Source organism: Camelus dromedarius, chromosome 25 (assembly GCF_036321535.1).
Source record: "Camelus dromedarius isolate mCamDro1 chromosome 25, mCamDro1.pat, whole genome shotgun sequence".
NCBI classification, from domain to species: domain Eukaryota; kingdom Metazoa; phylum Chordata; class Mammalia; order Artiodactyla; family Camelidae; genus Camelus; species Camelus dromedarius.
The window spans coordinates 18965582-18979686 of NC_087460.1; the positions used below are offsets into that span (position 1 = coordinate 18965582).

General features: G+C 45.2%; 1 protein-coding gene across 4 annotated transcripts in view; it reads right to left on the reverse strand.

Annotated features, from left to right (window-relative positions):
• TMTC1 (transmembrane O-mannosyltransferase targeting cadherins 1) overlaps positions 1 to 14105 on the reverse strand; it is a 239030-nt gene that overhangs the window by 77808 nt on the left and 147117 nt on the right. For all 4 annotated transcript variants that reach the window (XM_064479164.1, XM_031443862.2, XM_064479165.1 and 1 more), the window contains one exon: positions 1214 to 1381. In XM_064479164.1, the coding sequence (XP_064335234.1) occupies positions 1214 to 1381 (168 nt within the window). The remainder of the gene's footprint in view (positions 1 to 1213; positions 1382 to 14105) is intronic.

The following is a 14105-nucleotide window of genomic DNA, read 5'->3' on the forward strand; positions in this document are numbered from 1 at the left end:
CAGACAGGTGGAGGAGAGGAAGGAGGGTCTGGAAGACGGTATTGTGCCCGCCTCCAGCATCAAGGGACTTGACTTCTATATGAGTGCCAGCAAGAAACCAGTTAGAACACAACAGCCACAACTGCCGGGAGCAGAAATGACTTAACCGGACATGACCCAATATTCATTGTATTCTAATTAACATTGGGGTTTAGCCATCCCCCCACCATGGGTTTTTTTCTGTGTGCACCATGGGTAAGGACGTGTGCAAAGAGGCCAAACATGACCAAGCACTCCAGGGACAAGAGCCATCAATCAATCAAAATGCCACCTCCAAGCGAGGGTATAAGAGAAAGGGCAGGCAAAACCTGCCACTTTCCCTCCCCTGGATCCGCCCACTTCCTGTTCTTGGGTGTGTCGTTTTCCTTTTTAAAATAAATCTTTAAAAATCTTTCACTACACAACGCACTGTCTCCCAACTGTAAACCTAGCTTTCGGTATTGATAAGAACTGGGGTCTTTACCTTTTGGGGTAACACTGGGGGGTCAGATGTGGCTGAGCCAGGGGAGCCCAGGTGAAGGTCGCCAGGGCTCTGGCAGGAATGAGACAGACTAAGTCCAGAAACACAGCATGGTGAGTGACAGTTCCTAAGGATGTTAATAGTCTCTGACAAGTTTAGGGCTATCAATTGACATTGTTTTATTCAGAAACAGCTTCTATGTCACATAAAAACCTACCAGGAGATGAAAAAGTCTTGCCTTTCTTTGTTCAGAATTAATGTTCAAAATAAAGCAACTAGATCACAACTTAATGGCGTGGAATATTCTACAGAAAAGACACTGCATTTCTCTTCCTTCTTCCCGTGTGCTTACCTTTCCCGTTCACTTGTCTGAACAATGAAATTAGATTTACTGTTTCATTTTGTTTATGGCTGATTTTACAGCCCAGCTCAACATTGAGATTGATCTCATCTTGTGCACACACCCCAAAACCTTCCCATGTACCTGATTTTCATAAATTCACTTAGAATGAGCTCCTGTAAAAGTTTATATAATACTATTTAAAAACCTAAGGTTAATTCCCCCAAATAAAATTACATTTTCCACTTAAAACTTTGCTAAAAAGTGTTTCCGGATTAGTAAATATCGCCAGACCCATGTTAACTCATTTGGATACAAATGCACAAGCAAAGAAATAAATGGGAAGAGATTCACTTTTGTCCACGTAGTCATACCTGAATAGGGACTCTCTCGACAGCCAGATTTCATTCTGTTTTACGGTTTTCCAAGAGAAAAGCAACAGCAGCAGCACGGTGGACACACTCAGGGCGGTGGCCCCACACCGGTTCAGCCACGTGCAGAGTTTGCTCAGTCCGTGCACGACGAGGATGCAGTAGCCCATGCTGGAAAACAGGGCGGAGAAGCAGGTGACTCTGGGTGCAGGGTGGCCCCTGAGCGTTCCATCCCATGCAACTAACTTTCAAACAGAGCTTGTCCTGTGACAGAAACAACAAACATAAGCTCCTGTCTGACACAGCGTTTCCGTGTTAGTGCTCGTGTGGGCTCCACCAGCACATCTGCTAATCCTCCCGCACGAGTGCAGAGAACAGGTCCACCTTGCAGGCTCAAACTGCCCTGGATTTCCGCAGCTGAGGCACTGTGAAAAGTCCCTCATGTATGTTCCTGGGTCCTGAAGGGACCCTCTGACCCAGGCTCCCTCACGTCCCTGACACTGCATGATCTCATCGGCACCATGTGTGGACCCTGTTCTGCAGCCGGTCCCATCACGGCTCTGTGGGAGACAGTCCCTGTATACCCAAGCAGGACCCTGTGGGGAATTCCAGGGACAGACCCCTCCCCCAGATCCTCTGTTGCAGCTCCTCTCTAAAGCACCCAGATGACAGTATCTCATGTGTATTTCCTGAGTTTTTCAGATGCTAAAAATCACCACCAAAGGGAAGAAATTAACTACTTGATGATCATAAGCAAATGGCCCCCAGACCTTCTGGAGCCTGGGGGTTGATAGTGTTGACCACTCTCTTATCTTCACATCAGCCAATCAGAGGACTGTGCACAGCTGATCATGTACCCTGTGAGCCCCCTACCCTGCCCCTCACCTGGCCTTTAGATGTGCTTTGCTGAAACCTTTCGGGGAATTCGGGGTTTTCTTGGGCATGAGCCACCCCATCCCCCTGGCTCAGCTCTGCATTAAACCTTTCTCTGCTCCAAACTCATGCTTCAGTTTGTTTGGCCTCATGGTGTGTCGGGCACATGAACTTGCCTTCAGTAACACCCCAGGGGACTATCAGGTCCTGGGAGATTCTGGTCACCAAAGGGCATTGGGCTTTGTCTCTGGAAATGTGCCTGCTGCCACAGTCCTTACGCTGAAGGGAAATCCACCGATAGGCCAGTTCCTGAGCCTCACAGCTTGGAGTGCACCATAGACAAGCTGCACTGATACGATTCTCGCACTGACTGGCCCAGTTTTCCCAACAGACACCAAGAATCCCTCATGTTATCTCAGTGGGTCTTTGGCACGATGAAACCACATCTCTCAAAGCCTTCAGCTTGGTGGATGGAACATGGTCCCTCACATCATCTATGAACCTGCATCTCTGGCTTGGTGGGTGGAATGTGGTACCTCACGTCATCTGTGAACCTGCAGAGATGCTTCTTGCCTGTTGACTGGCCTCAGAAAAACACAAACATTTCACTTGTACTCATTATTCCCATCTGAACTTTAGTCAAAACTCACTTCTTTCCAAAGACAGTAATACAAATTATTACAGTATATTTCAACAATGAAGCAAGCTTGCGTTAAGAAATCCTACACGAGTCTGACAGTAATGCCCTAAATGGCCATGAACTAATATCGTTCATTTACTTGTTCAATTATTTATTCATTCTCTCTCTAGTACATGACTGGTAGTACACTAGGCGCTAAAAATACAATTATGAATAAAACACAGGTTACGTACCTGCTGCGGTGACAGGCACAAGTACAAAACAATCATTCCTATCCCCGCAAAGCTCACACTGATGGGAAAAACAGCCAACGAGCAAGTGAAACCGAGTAGGTCACACAGAGTAAGACATGTCAGGTGGAGAAAAGTCAAGTGGGAAAGAGAAAGAGGGAGTCCAGGGCGGGGAGGGAGTGGTGGGTGGTCAAGGAAGCCTCCCTGAAAAGGTGACATGTGAACACCCTGCTGAAACACTGGGGGTGCGCCCTGCAGCCTCCCCCCGCCCACTGCCTCCGTCTCCCAGGCCAGCTCCCTTCTCGCCCTGGCTCCATAAAGCAACCCCACTGAGGACAAACACTGACCGAACACATTCTCTACACAAGCTTAGTTCATCCTCTCATCCGTGGCAGTCACCATGAGCAGCGTTTAACTCGCGAAGACACCAGAGAAGAGAAGTGAACTGATTTGCTGAATTAGGTCACACAGCCCGTGTGCAGCTGAGCATAGATAAAAACCCAGGAATTCTGGCTTCCAGAGCCCACATTCCATATGCTGTCCCGACATCGGGGGTTTTGCCTTGACAGGTTGATTCCTGTGTTCCTCACACCGCATTACCCAGCTTCCCCTACGGCCTTCCCAACCACGCCATTCATGAAATCTCAGTAGTCGTTTACTGCCTCCTTATGTAGGAAACAGAGCTGCCATCTGGCAGAGCAGTGGGGAAGGAACACACTGGGATTCCAACAACCCTAGGGCGATGGCCACAGAGTGGCATAAGACAATAACAACCAAAGGAATTGGCTGTTCTACACATTTATACATTTATTAGGCGCTTCCTATGTGTTAGGCACTATGCTATATATGGGCCTGTCCACAATACTTGTAGGGTCTGGAACATGGACAGTACTGGCTTTAAATATATTATCTAATTTAAAATTTAATCCTTAGCACTCCAATGTTCACAGCATCGCTATTTACAACAGCCAAGACACGGAAACAACCTAAATGTCCATCAACAGAGGACTGGATAAAGAAGTTGTGGTATATTTATACAATGGAATACTACTCAGCCTTGAAGTAGAATAAAATAATGTCATTTGCAGCAACATGGATGGACCTGGAGATTATCATCTTAAGTGAAGTAAGCCAGAAAGAGAAAGAAAAATATCATATGATATCACTCTTGTGTGGAATCCATACCTCCCCCCTACCAAAAAAAGATAAAAATGAACTTATTTATAAAACAGAAACAAACTCAAAGACATAGAAAACAAACTTATGGTTACTGGGGAGACAGAGGGTGGGAAGGGATAAATTGGGAGTTTGAGATTTGCAGATACTAACTACTACAAATAAAATAGATAAACAAGTTTCTACTGTACAGCACAGGAAACTATATTCAATATCTTGTAGTAACCTATAATGAAAAGGAATATGAAAACGAATATATGCACGTATATGTATGACTGAAGCATTGTGCTGTACACCAGAAATTGACACAACATTGAAACTAACTATACTTCAATTTAAAAAAATAAATAAAATACAATCAAATTTAATCTTCAATATCTTCCATTTCATAAATGAAATGGAAACGAAACAAAAGAGGGAGTAAAATAACTTTCCCACAGCTCCAAAAGCGAGGAATAGAGTCAGATCAGACCCATGGTCCTAACACTATAATCTAATGCAAGAGTCTGCGAACCTTTTCTGTAAGGGGCCAGACAGTAACCATTTCAGGCCATAAGGCCTCTGTCTTTCTTACTCAACTCTATCTTTGCAGCAGGACAGCAGCCTTCGACACTTATGTAAACGAACGGGCATGGCTATGTTCCAGTAAAATGTATTTATAAAAGCAGGCAGTGGGCCAGATTCCACTGACAGGCCACCGTTCCGGAGCCCTGTTGGAGCCAAAATGAAGACTGTTCCTTCCACTCAGCACAGGCATCAGGATCGAGTAACACAATCATTTTTTTTCTTTCAAAAGTCCTAGTACTGACATATGATTTAAAGAAATGTTATGCCATTTAAGATAATCTCCACTTAGGTTTGCAAATTTCTTAGCAAGTATCACATTCTTACAGACTTGAACACAACATCGCAGAGGTTAAGATGCTCCTCTATTATGACATTTCATCTTTCCACACCTGCTTTACTGCAGCTCTCAGCCAAGGGTGGGAAAAATCGCTCTCTCTCCATTGCTGGGGCAGGGCACGTCTTTATTTTCAAAGTGGAAAATCAAGCAAAGGAGAAACTACATTCTCTTCTGGACTCCCGGGAGATGAAGCCAGACTCCAGTTTGGTCTGGTTAATCTGGTTAAGGAAAGTCTGGGCTCTGACCAGAGACCTCCACACAGAGCACAAAGGAGTGAGTGCAAACCACGTACACTCCACATTATAACCGGGAGAACCAAGAACCAGTCACGCTGCTGAATGGCTGAGCTCAGTACCAAGACACACTTTCAAAATACGCTTGCAAACCACCGATGCTGTCTCAGAGGGAGTAACCCATCCCTCCCGCCAAGCACAGAGATGATCGCTCATTCACAGGCTGCAGTGTCTCCAATTGTGAATGTGATTTTATTGACAAGCTTCTCAGCACGCAGTCCTCATAATCACTAAAGAAATTTGCACCTCTCCCTTATACTTTAATGACGCACCTCCAAAGTGAACTTAATACTGATATGAATCAACAGTGTTTGTCCTTTCGAATTAGAAATGTTTAAACCTGCTGTTTGAGAACTTTGTGAGCAGTTAATCATCCCGTAAATAGTACACCTGTGCTTTCAGGAGAACCTTGGCAGAAGCTCTTAAGTGATAAAAGAATAACATGTTCCCTTCTCATTTACTTCAGCCTGGAAAGATGATAGTTTTCTATGGCGGGGCCAAGCATTGTGTGATGTTTGCTAGGGCTTCACTTTTTGTTTCATTATATTCAGAAAAAGAAAAAAAAAAAAACTTTTTGCTACTATGTAGAACTGAAATTCTACCTTTTAACTTAACAAGCTCAAAAAACCCACTGAGAGTATGTATAAATAGAATTAATGATCCAAGACAGACACAAGCTTCCTATTTTATTGCTCTAAAAAAATTTCCAAGTTTAGACACTTTAAATGAAACATATTCCTAATTAACTTCATTCTTATCTGCTGAATCCCCACCTAGCAAATTATCTGACCTTAAGATCTTATTCTGGTCTCATGGGGATGTTGACCCCAAATGATTCAACAATAAAGCCCTGGAACCCTGAGCCCAAAGCAGCAGCACAGGAATCGCCAGGAAGTCTCTGGTGGTGTAACAGAAAAGAACAAATCTGACTCCATATTAGATCTTTTTCTGTGGCTTCAACCCTGTTCCCTGTTTTCTAGGCTTAGTCTTGCTGGCTCTGCGCCTTTTGTAAAAGAGTGTTGCCTTTAGCCTGAAATAGACAGGAGAGCCTGTTCTCAAGGCTCTGACCTTTAAGGATATTAACACTTCTGCACTTATATAAAGATAAGTTGCAGAATGGAAAATAACATTCGTTGTGTTGGAGGTTTTACAGGGGCACCAGGATGTGACCCACGTGGACAGCTCCAAGAACAAAGGATCCCTACACCAAGAAGTTTGCACCAACCAACCACACCCCCTCCCCTTTTTAGTATAAAAGGAGCCTGTATTCTGACTTGGGGAAGATGGTCTTCCAGGACTTTAGTACCCCTTCCTCTCAGTTTGCCAGCTTTCCAAATAAAGTAATTATTCCTTGACCCAACACTTCATCTCCAGATTTGCTGGCCTGTCATGTGGCAAGCAAAACGAGTTTGGACTCGGTAACAGTCCCAATTCTCATGAAAACAAGACACTTGAGAGTGTGGAGGATATTTTAAGATGACTAACATTTGTATAAGAAGCCACCAGTTTGAGATGTATTTCCCAGCACCGAATCCAAGAGCAACGGCAAGAGACAGATTCACTAGCAACGACAAGGGGTCTTAATGAAGAGAGGCTGAGTTGGCAACACTAATTAAGTCCACTCACCCTCCATGCAAAGCCACAGCCAACTGTGCAGGACACTGGGTGCGTGACACCTACACTTTAGTTTCCCCTCCACTCCCAGCGGCACATTTCATAACCTCTTTCAGTGTTTTCAGTATGTTAGCCTGCTAAGCTAGGGTTGTTCCCTTTTTTAAAAAAAACAAATTGCGATATAAGTGATATATATTAGATTAGATTCAGGTGTACAATGTCATGATTTGATATTTCCATACATTGCCAGATGATCACCATAATACGTCTAGTTAACATCCATCCCCACACATAGTTACATTTTTTTATTTCTTGTGATGAGAACTTTAAAGATCTACTCTCTTAGCAACTTCCAAATATACAATATAGTCTTATTAAGTAAGTCACCACGCTGTACGTTACATCCTCAGGACTTAATAATCTTACAGCTGGAAGTTTGTGCCTTTTGGCTCTTTTCACTTTTGACCACCCCTCAGCCCCTGCCTCTGGCAACCCACTCATCTGTTCTCAGTATATATAAACTCAGATGTTTTTTGTTTGGTTGGTTGGTTGGTTTTAGGGTTGTTCACTTTTGAGCACATGAGGTTAGCAAAGAAACAAAGAGGTTTGCAGAACCAAAGGATGAGGAAGAAAATGGCGGGGAAAGGAGAGGTCTAGACAACAGTGCTCTGATCTCCTTTGACTCATTTCTACAGGGTAAACTGAAACAATGACTTGCAATTACGAGCATGGTTTATGATATTGTGCAAATATATTATTCCATTTGGTCTCATCTGTATCCAAATTCCACTCTCCAAATTTTACTTTCAAATCCCGGTTTCCAAGACATTCACTGTTCACTGTTTAGACATAAACAATCCTCTTTTATAACTAACAAGTTTCTGTGATATTAAGGCCATGATTCTGGTCTAGGAAGTAACTGTTCAAATTTATCCTCGCTTTGTCTCATGGGCTGAGCACAATTAAGTGAGCACAACTGGCCAATTCATCTTCAGCCCATGAGCACAATGACCTCCTCTCAAGCTCACACTCATTCTCCCCACTGCTCTGTTCTGTGTTATATTTGTCATCTACAATCTCTGGTGTTACAACACATTCAGTTGAGTCCCTCAGCAAAGTCCTCCTGCCTCCTTCCTGGTCATGACACTCACACAGCACTTCATCCCCATGATGTCTTGGTGACCGATCACCCATGTGATGTGGCTCGAGCTCTCCCGACCTGAACACTGCCCTGGAAAGTAGCTCTCAGTGGGCAAGGTCTAGCTCCTAGATCTCCCAAGCTTTTCTGAGTTCAGGTCTCAAGGGGCTGGATGAAACAGTTCATTCTTGCTCAGCAAAGGCAGAGAGACAAACTCATGGAAGTCAAATCTCCCCATCCTCACCCCGTGGTATTTTGAAGAACAGCTTTATTTCACTTTTGAACCCCAGTGTAGGGGGACAGAGGAACTCAACATGCAGGACTCAGTACCAGCCACCCCAGTGAGCAATCTTACCTGTGCTTTGCTATTAGACTTTGGTCTTATATTTAGATGTTAGGCTTTAGCACAATTCCCAAGTCTCTCCTTAACGACTTGACACGGATACGCGAACTTCTGACCTGTTCTCATGGGCTACACCACTGCCCCCTGAACAGGGGACCTGCCATTGCTACTGTTGCCCCACCCCAGGGGTTATGTAATAGGAAAGAACAAATCTGTCCTTTGGCTCTAACCTTGTGCTGTTTCCTGGGCTTCGTCCTGCTGGTTCTGCATCACCTAAAAGAATGTTGCCCACAGCCTGAAATACACAGGAGAGCCTATTCTCAAGGCGCTGCCCTTTAAGGGTGTAACACTTTCCCGTTCATATAAAGATACAAAGTTGCAGAATAGAAAATAACATTTGTCTTGTTGGAGGTTTGCAGGGACACCCTGACCTGACCTTCATGGAAAGCTGCCAGAACAAAGGATTCCAACATCAGGAAGTTTGCAACAGCCAACCACACCCCCTCCCCTTTTTAGTATAAAATGAGCCTGAATTCTGACTTGGGGAAGATGGTTCTTCAGGACATTAGTCTGCCATCTTTTTGGTCTGCCGGCTTCCTGAATAAAGTCATTAGTCCTTGCCCCAACACGTCATCTCCCGATTTATTGGCCTGTTGTGCGTCAAAGATTTTGGACTTGGTAACAGTTAGGGTCCTATTGCCTCCTGATACATGCTCCTTGCTGCTTACCCACATGAACTTGTAAGCAACACGTATTCTTGCTGCTTATGAGGACACCCCATCAGCTCACAGAGGAGGCCCTGCATCACTGCTGCTGGTGCCCACTGCCAGGCCCTTTGAAAAGCCTGTCCTCACGGCTGATGGACCTCCTCCTCTTCCTGCCTCCCCCCAGGGGACACGTCTCCCTTTCCCTACTTGGTCAGTCATCCATCACGCTGAAACTGAGCAGACACAGTGGTCCCATTCTAATGCAGGACAACTCTGTGTTTCAAATCTTAAGGGGAAAAGAAAATCATGCTTCCCACCAGGTTATTCTAAGTCACAACAGTTGAACTTTAGAGCGGAAAGAGACCTGAGAGATCTTGCAGTACAATGGGAACTGGAGTTTTAGATTTCCCAACCTAGTAAAACTTCCAAAAAGGGGGAGTTGGGTGGGGGAGGGAGAATGAATAGAAGGTCGTACCCCCTCCTACTCTCATCATCTCCTACAAGAAAGGGTCTTTTAATACCCATTATCTGTAACAATTTCATAATTTTTTTAAATGCATAGATTTTACTTCACGAAACCTATACGTTGTCTCTTTCTCCCCTACCCACCAAAATGGCCACAGACCAGGGACATCTCTGGCATGAAGATCCAAGCAACATTTGAGAACTACTTGGGAGGACCGACACAGGTTTTACTGATAGGAAAGTGGTTCCCCCAAGACGGCCAGGCAGTGCAGGACAGAGCAGACTGTGGTTGATTCCCTGGTCTGTCTTCCTTCTACTGGATTTGCTAAAGTAAGTTTTTGTTGATACCAAATTATTTGTCTGTTGATTTTAGTATTTGGCAAAACTCGGACTCACTCTCCAAGAATCATCACCATCTTCCAGCAGCTCTGAAGAGGTACATGCACACGTGGCTCCTCAGAAGGGGTCCCCAATGTCAGATAACAGTGTGACTTCGGAGGTGACATTTCTCATTTTGGATCTTGAGAAGTAAATACTGCAGTCTTGTTTCAATAGCAACCCGTGTAAGATTAAAAATTACATTTAGAATTAATAGGTATGATTGTTACCGAAGGCAAGTTCGTGTGCCCGACGCACCATGAGGCCAAACAAAGGGAAACATCGGCCCAAGAGGACGGAGTGGCTCCTGCCCAGGAAAACCCCGAACTCCCCAGTGGGTTTCAGCAAAGCACATCTAAAGGCCAGGTGAGGGTGGGGGGGTCGCAGGGTACGTGATCAGTTGTGCACAATCCTGATTGGTTGCTGTGGAGGAACAGGGTGGTCAACACCATCAACCCCTAGGCACCAGAAGGTCTGGGGGCCACATGCTCAAGATCATCAAGTAGCTAATTTCTTCCCTTTGTCTGTGATTTTTAGCATCTGAAAACCTCAGGAAATAGACATAAGATACTATTATCTGGGGACTTCAGAGGATATGGGGGAGGGTCTGACCCTGGAAGCCTCTAGAAGGTCCTGCTAGATTACATGATTTTAAGATATTTCTCAAAGTTGAAAATGAACAAGTCATCTTTTTTTTTTTTTTTTTCATTTTTTCCCCATATCTGATGTGTCCAGAAGCTTAGGAACTATCGAACACAAAGGGCATCTCTTTCTAAGAGGTGGGCAATTTAAAAACTTTCTTTCTCCCCTCAAACCCGTGTTATCTAACTTCTCCTTCTGCGGTCTCAGTTATTCTGGATCAGTTCTGTCCACAGTATTGTTTCTGCTCTCACTTCTTCCTGTCTGTTCCTCTCCCCTCTCCACTCATTCGTGTTTTCTTCAAGTAGCTTAGGGATTTGCCCTTTCGCACTGCTGTGAAGAAACCACCATTAATCTGGCATGGGAGTGGATGTCTGATTACGCACCATGACTTTACTTGAGAGCTCTCAACAGCTATTTCTGCTTCATCAATTCTGAGAAATGTTAGACCTCTGGAATATTCTAATGTGGTTTTTATAAAATCCAAACAAAAGGTAGCCATAAAATTCTATGCCTCTCGTGAGATAAGAATAAGATATCAAACCTTCCGTAAGAGAATGATTTCAGCCCCAAATTCTCCTGCCTGTTCAAAAGGGACATTGGCATTTATCACCAGAAGGAAAGAGTATTCCAATTTCTTTTGGTGGGAAAGCTCTGGCCTCATAGCCACGCGGTGCTCAATAGACAGCCCATTTCTGTCCCTTTTATCCACAGATTTCAAAGCGCAAGTGAGAGCGAGGTGAAATTTTGGGTCTTTTCTAAGTTGGGATGGAGAAAGAAAAGCCGCTACAGGATTTAGGCGGCTTGTTCACTGTTAGGCAGGAAGGCGGGGGATGAGAGAGCACTGTTGGTCTGACTCTTGCAAAATGGCCAAACCAGCCCCCCGGGGACCTCTGGGACTCGCCCAGGCGTCAGGGAGTGTGGACGTGACTTCGGTCCTACTCATGGATGGGACCCTAAGGCTGGGACGTGGCTCCTTAACTTGAAATATTTAATGAGTAGGAAGTTCACCTTCCTCAGAAGGATTAGCAATTGAGCTTTTCACCTCATTTTTTCTGTTGTTTGCTAAAGTTTTTGACATGACACAGAATTTCTGCATAAAGACGGTGATCTGTATTTTCAGGAAGGCCACGGGGCACGCTGTGTACATTTTTTCTCAAAGCACCTGGGTATGAATGCTGTGGAAAGGGGCTCTTTCTTGTCAAGGTCAATAATGGAAGGAGAGCCGTGCAGAGAAGATTCCTATGTGTGTGAAAGGCTTGGATACATTCTTCAGCATTGTCGAAGGCAGCATGCAGGCTGATCAAATGCACCATGCATCACCTGGTGCTCGGATGCCTGCAGCATCCGCAATACTCTGTGCAGCCCTGAGGAAGACTTCAGCCACTCCTCACCCAACTGTCTGCCATTCTCTACTGAGACCAGGCAGCCGGTCTCGTGGGAACAGCCTTTTCCGAGAAAGTCCCCATTTTCATGAAAACTGTCAACATTTATAAATTGGCTCTGATGAAGTCATTAGAAGCTCTCTAAAGCCAAGCACACAAGTTTCCCCATATAGGCTTTAATTTCTGACTCAGCTGCCCAATTTTAGGTGACAAGGACTCACTGCCGTATCGCAGCTGGTGGTGCAAGTTACAACGATGGCCTTGAAGGAAGACGGGGGTTCATGAGACAGGCAGCATCTCTCTCAAAAACTCCTGGGCTTCCTCCGCCCCACCCCACCCCCAACCCCCCAGATCTGACTTAAACTCTCCGGTCTAGTGATCTGCCCTCTTCATCAGCCTCCAGGACCATCTCTAAGGGACAGGAGACGCCCCAACATCCCTGTCACATGGCCTTGGCATCTGCTGGGACCACAGCTCCGGGCGGGGAGAGAGGCCTAGCTGGGCACAGAGATGATACGGATCTGAATCCAGGAGACGCTGGGCAGGAAAGAGAAACCCTCGGACGATGACCTGGCGTCAGCATGTCAACGCGCAGATGCAGGAACTTGGGGACAGAAAAGGACAGTCATCTTTTTTAATGAAGACTCATTTCCTGAAATTGATTCTGGATGACTCTGCACCATTTGCCAAAGGCAGCAAAATCCAATTAGGTTCCAAGAGGCAGGCACGTGCTCTTGGTAATACTGATAATTTCTTCGTATTTCAAACTTCTACTTTAATCCGAATCAGCTAATTCCTAGTTTAAAAGGGCAGGGGCACGACTCTGTCCGTCTCAGAAGAAAGAAGTGGAGTCAGAGAAGGTCTATTTAAGACACGGCAGCACAGGAGGAGCCAGGGCCGGCAGGATTCTGTGGGTGTTTGGAAGACACACCTCCCAGGGTGACAGAAACCCCTTACTGTCAGTAAGACAGCTCACAAATGGTGGATAACATTATGGGCTTCTATAATGTTTACCTAAGGGTCTCTTCCATGAGAATTAAATTTTAACCTCTAGTTTAAAACTCCAGCCCTTTACTTCCTCAAAAATTATTTTCTCAAATTTGTATTAGAAAAGTTTGCTGCTTGTGTACCTATTAGGCAGTTAGGTAAGTGGGGGCACCGGGCAGACAGGTGGAGGGGAGGGAGGAGGGTCCGGAAGATGGCGTTATGCCCGCCTCCAGCATAAAGGGGCTTGACTTTCTCTAAATGAGCGCCAGGAAGAAACCGGTTAGAACCTGACAGCCACAACTGCGAGGCAGTGACAAGGACCTAACCAGACGTGACCCAGTGCTCATTGTAATACGGTTAGCACTGTGGCTGAGGTTGCCCCCACCCTTCGCCACGGGTTTTTCTGTGTGCACTATGGGGAAGGACACGCGCAAAAGGGGACAAACATGACTAAGCATTCCAGGGGCAAGAGCCATCGATCAATCAGGAAATCACCTCTAAGCGAGGGTGTGTTAGAAAGGGGACAAGCAAAGACCGCTGCTTTTCCTCCCGGATCAGCCCGCCTCCCGTTCCTGGAGGTGTGCTTTCCCTTTGCTAATAAAACCTTTAAAATCTTTCACTACACAACGCTCCTGTCTCCCATCTGAATTCTTATCTTTCGGGTAAGACAAGAACTGGGGGCCTTTTCCCTTCCCCTTTTGAGGTAACACACCCAGAACCCCAACTCCGAAGGATTCAGACCTCAGGACTCTTGGAAATATCAAGCATTGATTTCCAAACGGAGTTGAGCTGGAAGGACCTTACCGGGTTCATCTTTTCTCCTTTTCCAGTTGAGAGGAACACCGAGATGCTACTCTCAGAGAAGCAGTGTCACCCGGAAGGTGGGAGACTCGTCAGCAGACAAGGATGGATATTCTAGAGTTCTGCCACTTCCTAGCTGTGTCACTTGGGCAAGTTACTTCCCAGAGCCCAGGTTTTATTTTTGTAAAATAGGGACAATGGGATCAGCTACCTTAGGAAGCTGGTATCAACAGTAATAATTCTTGATATTTACTGAACAGGTACAATTCAAAACACTTTATAGGCTTTTTTATATAATCATCTCATCTAATGCTCACAATAT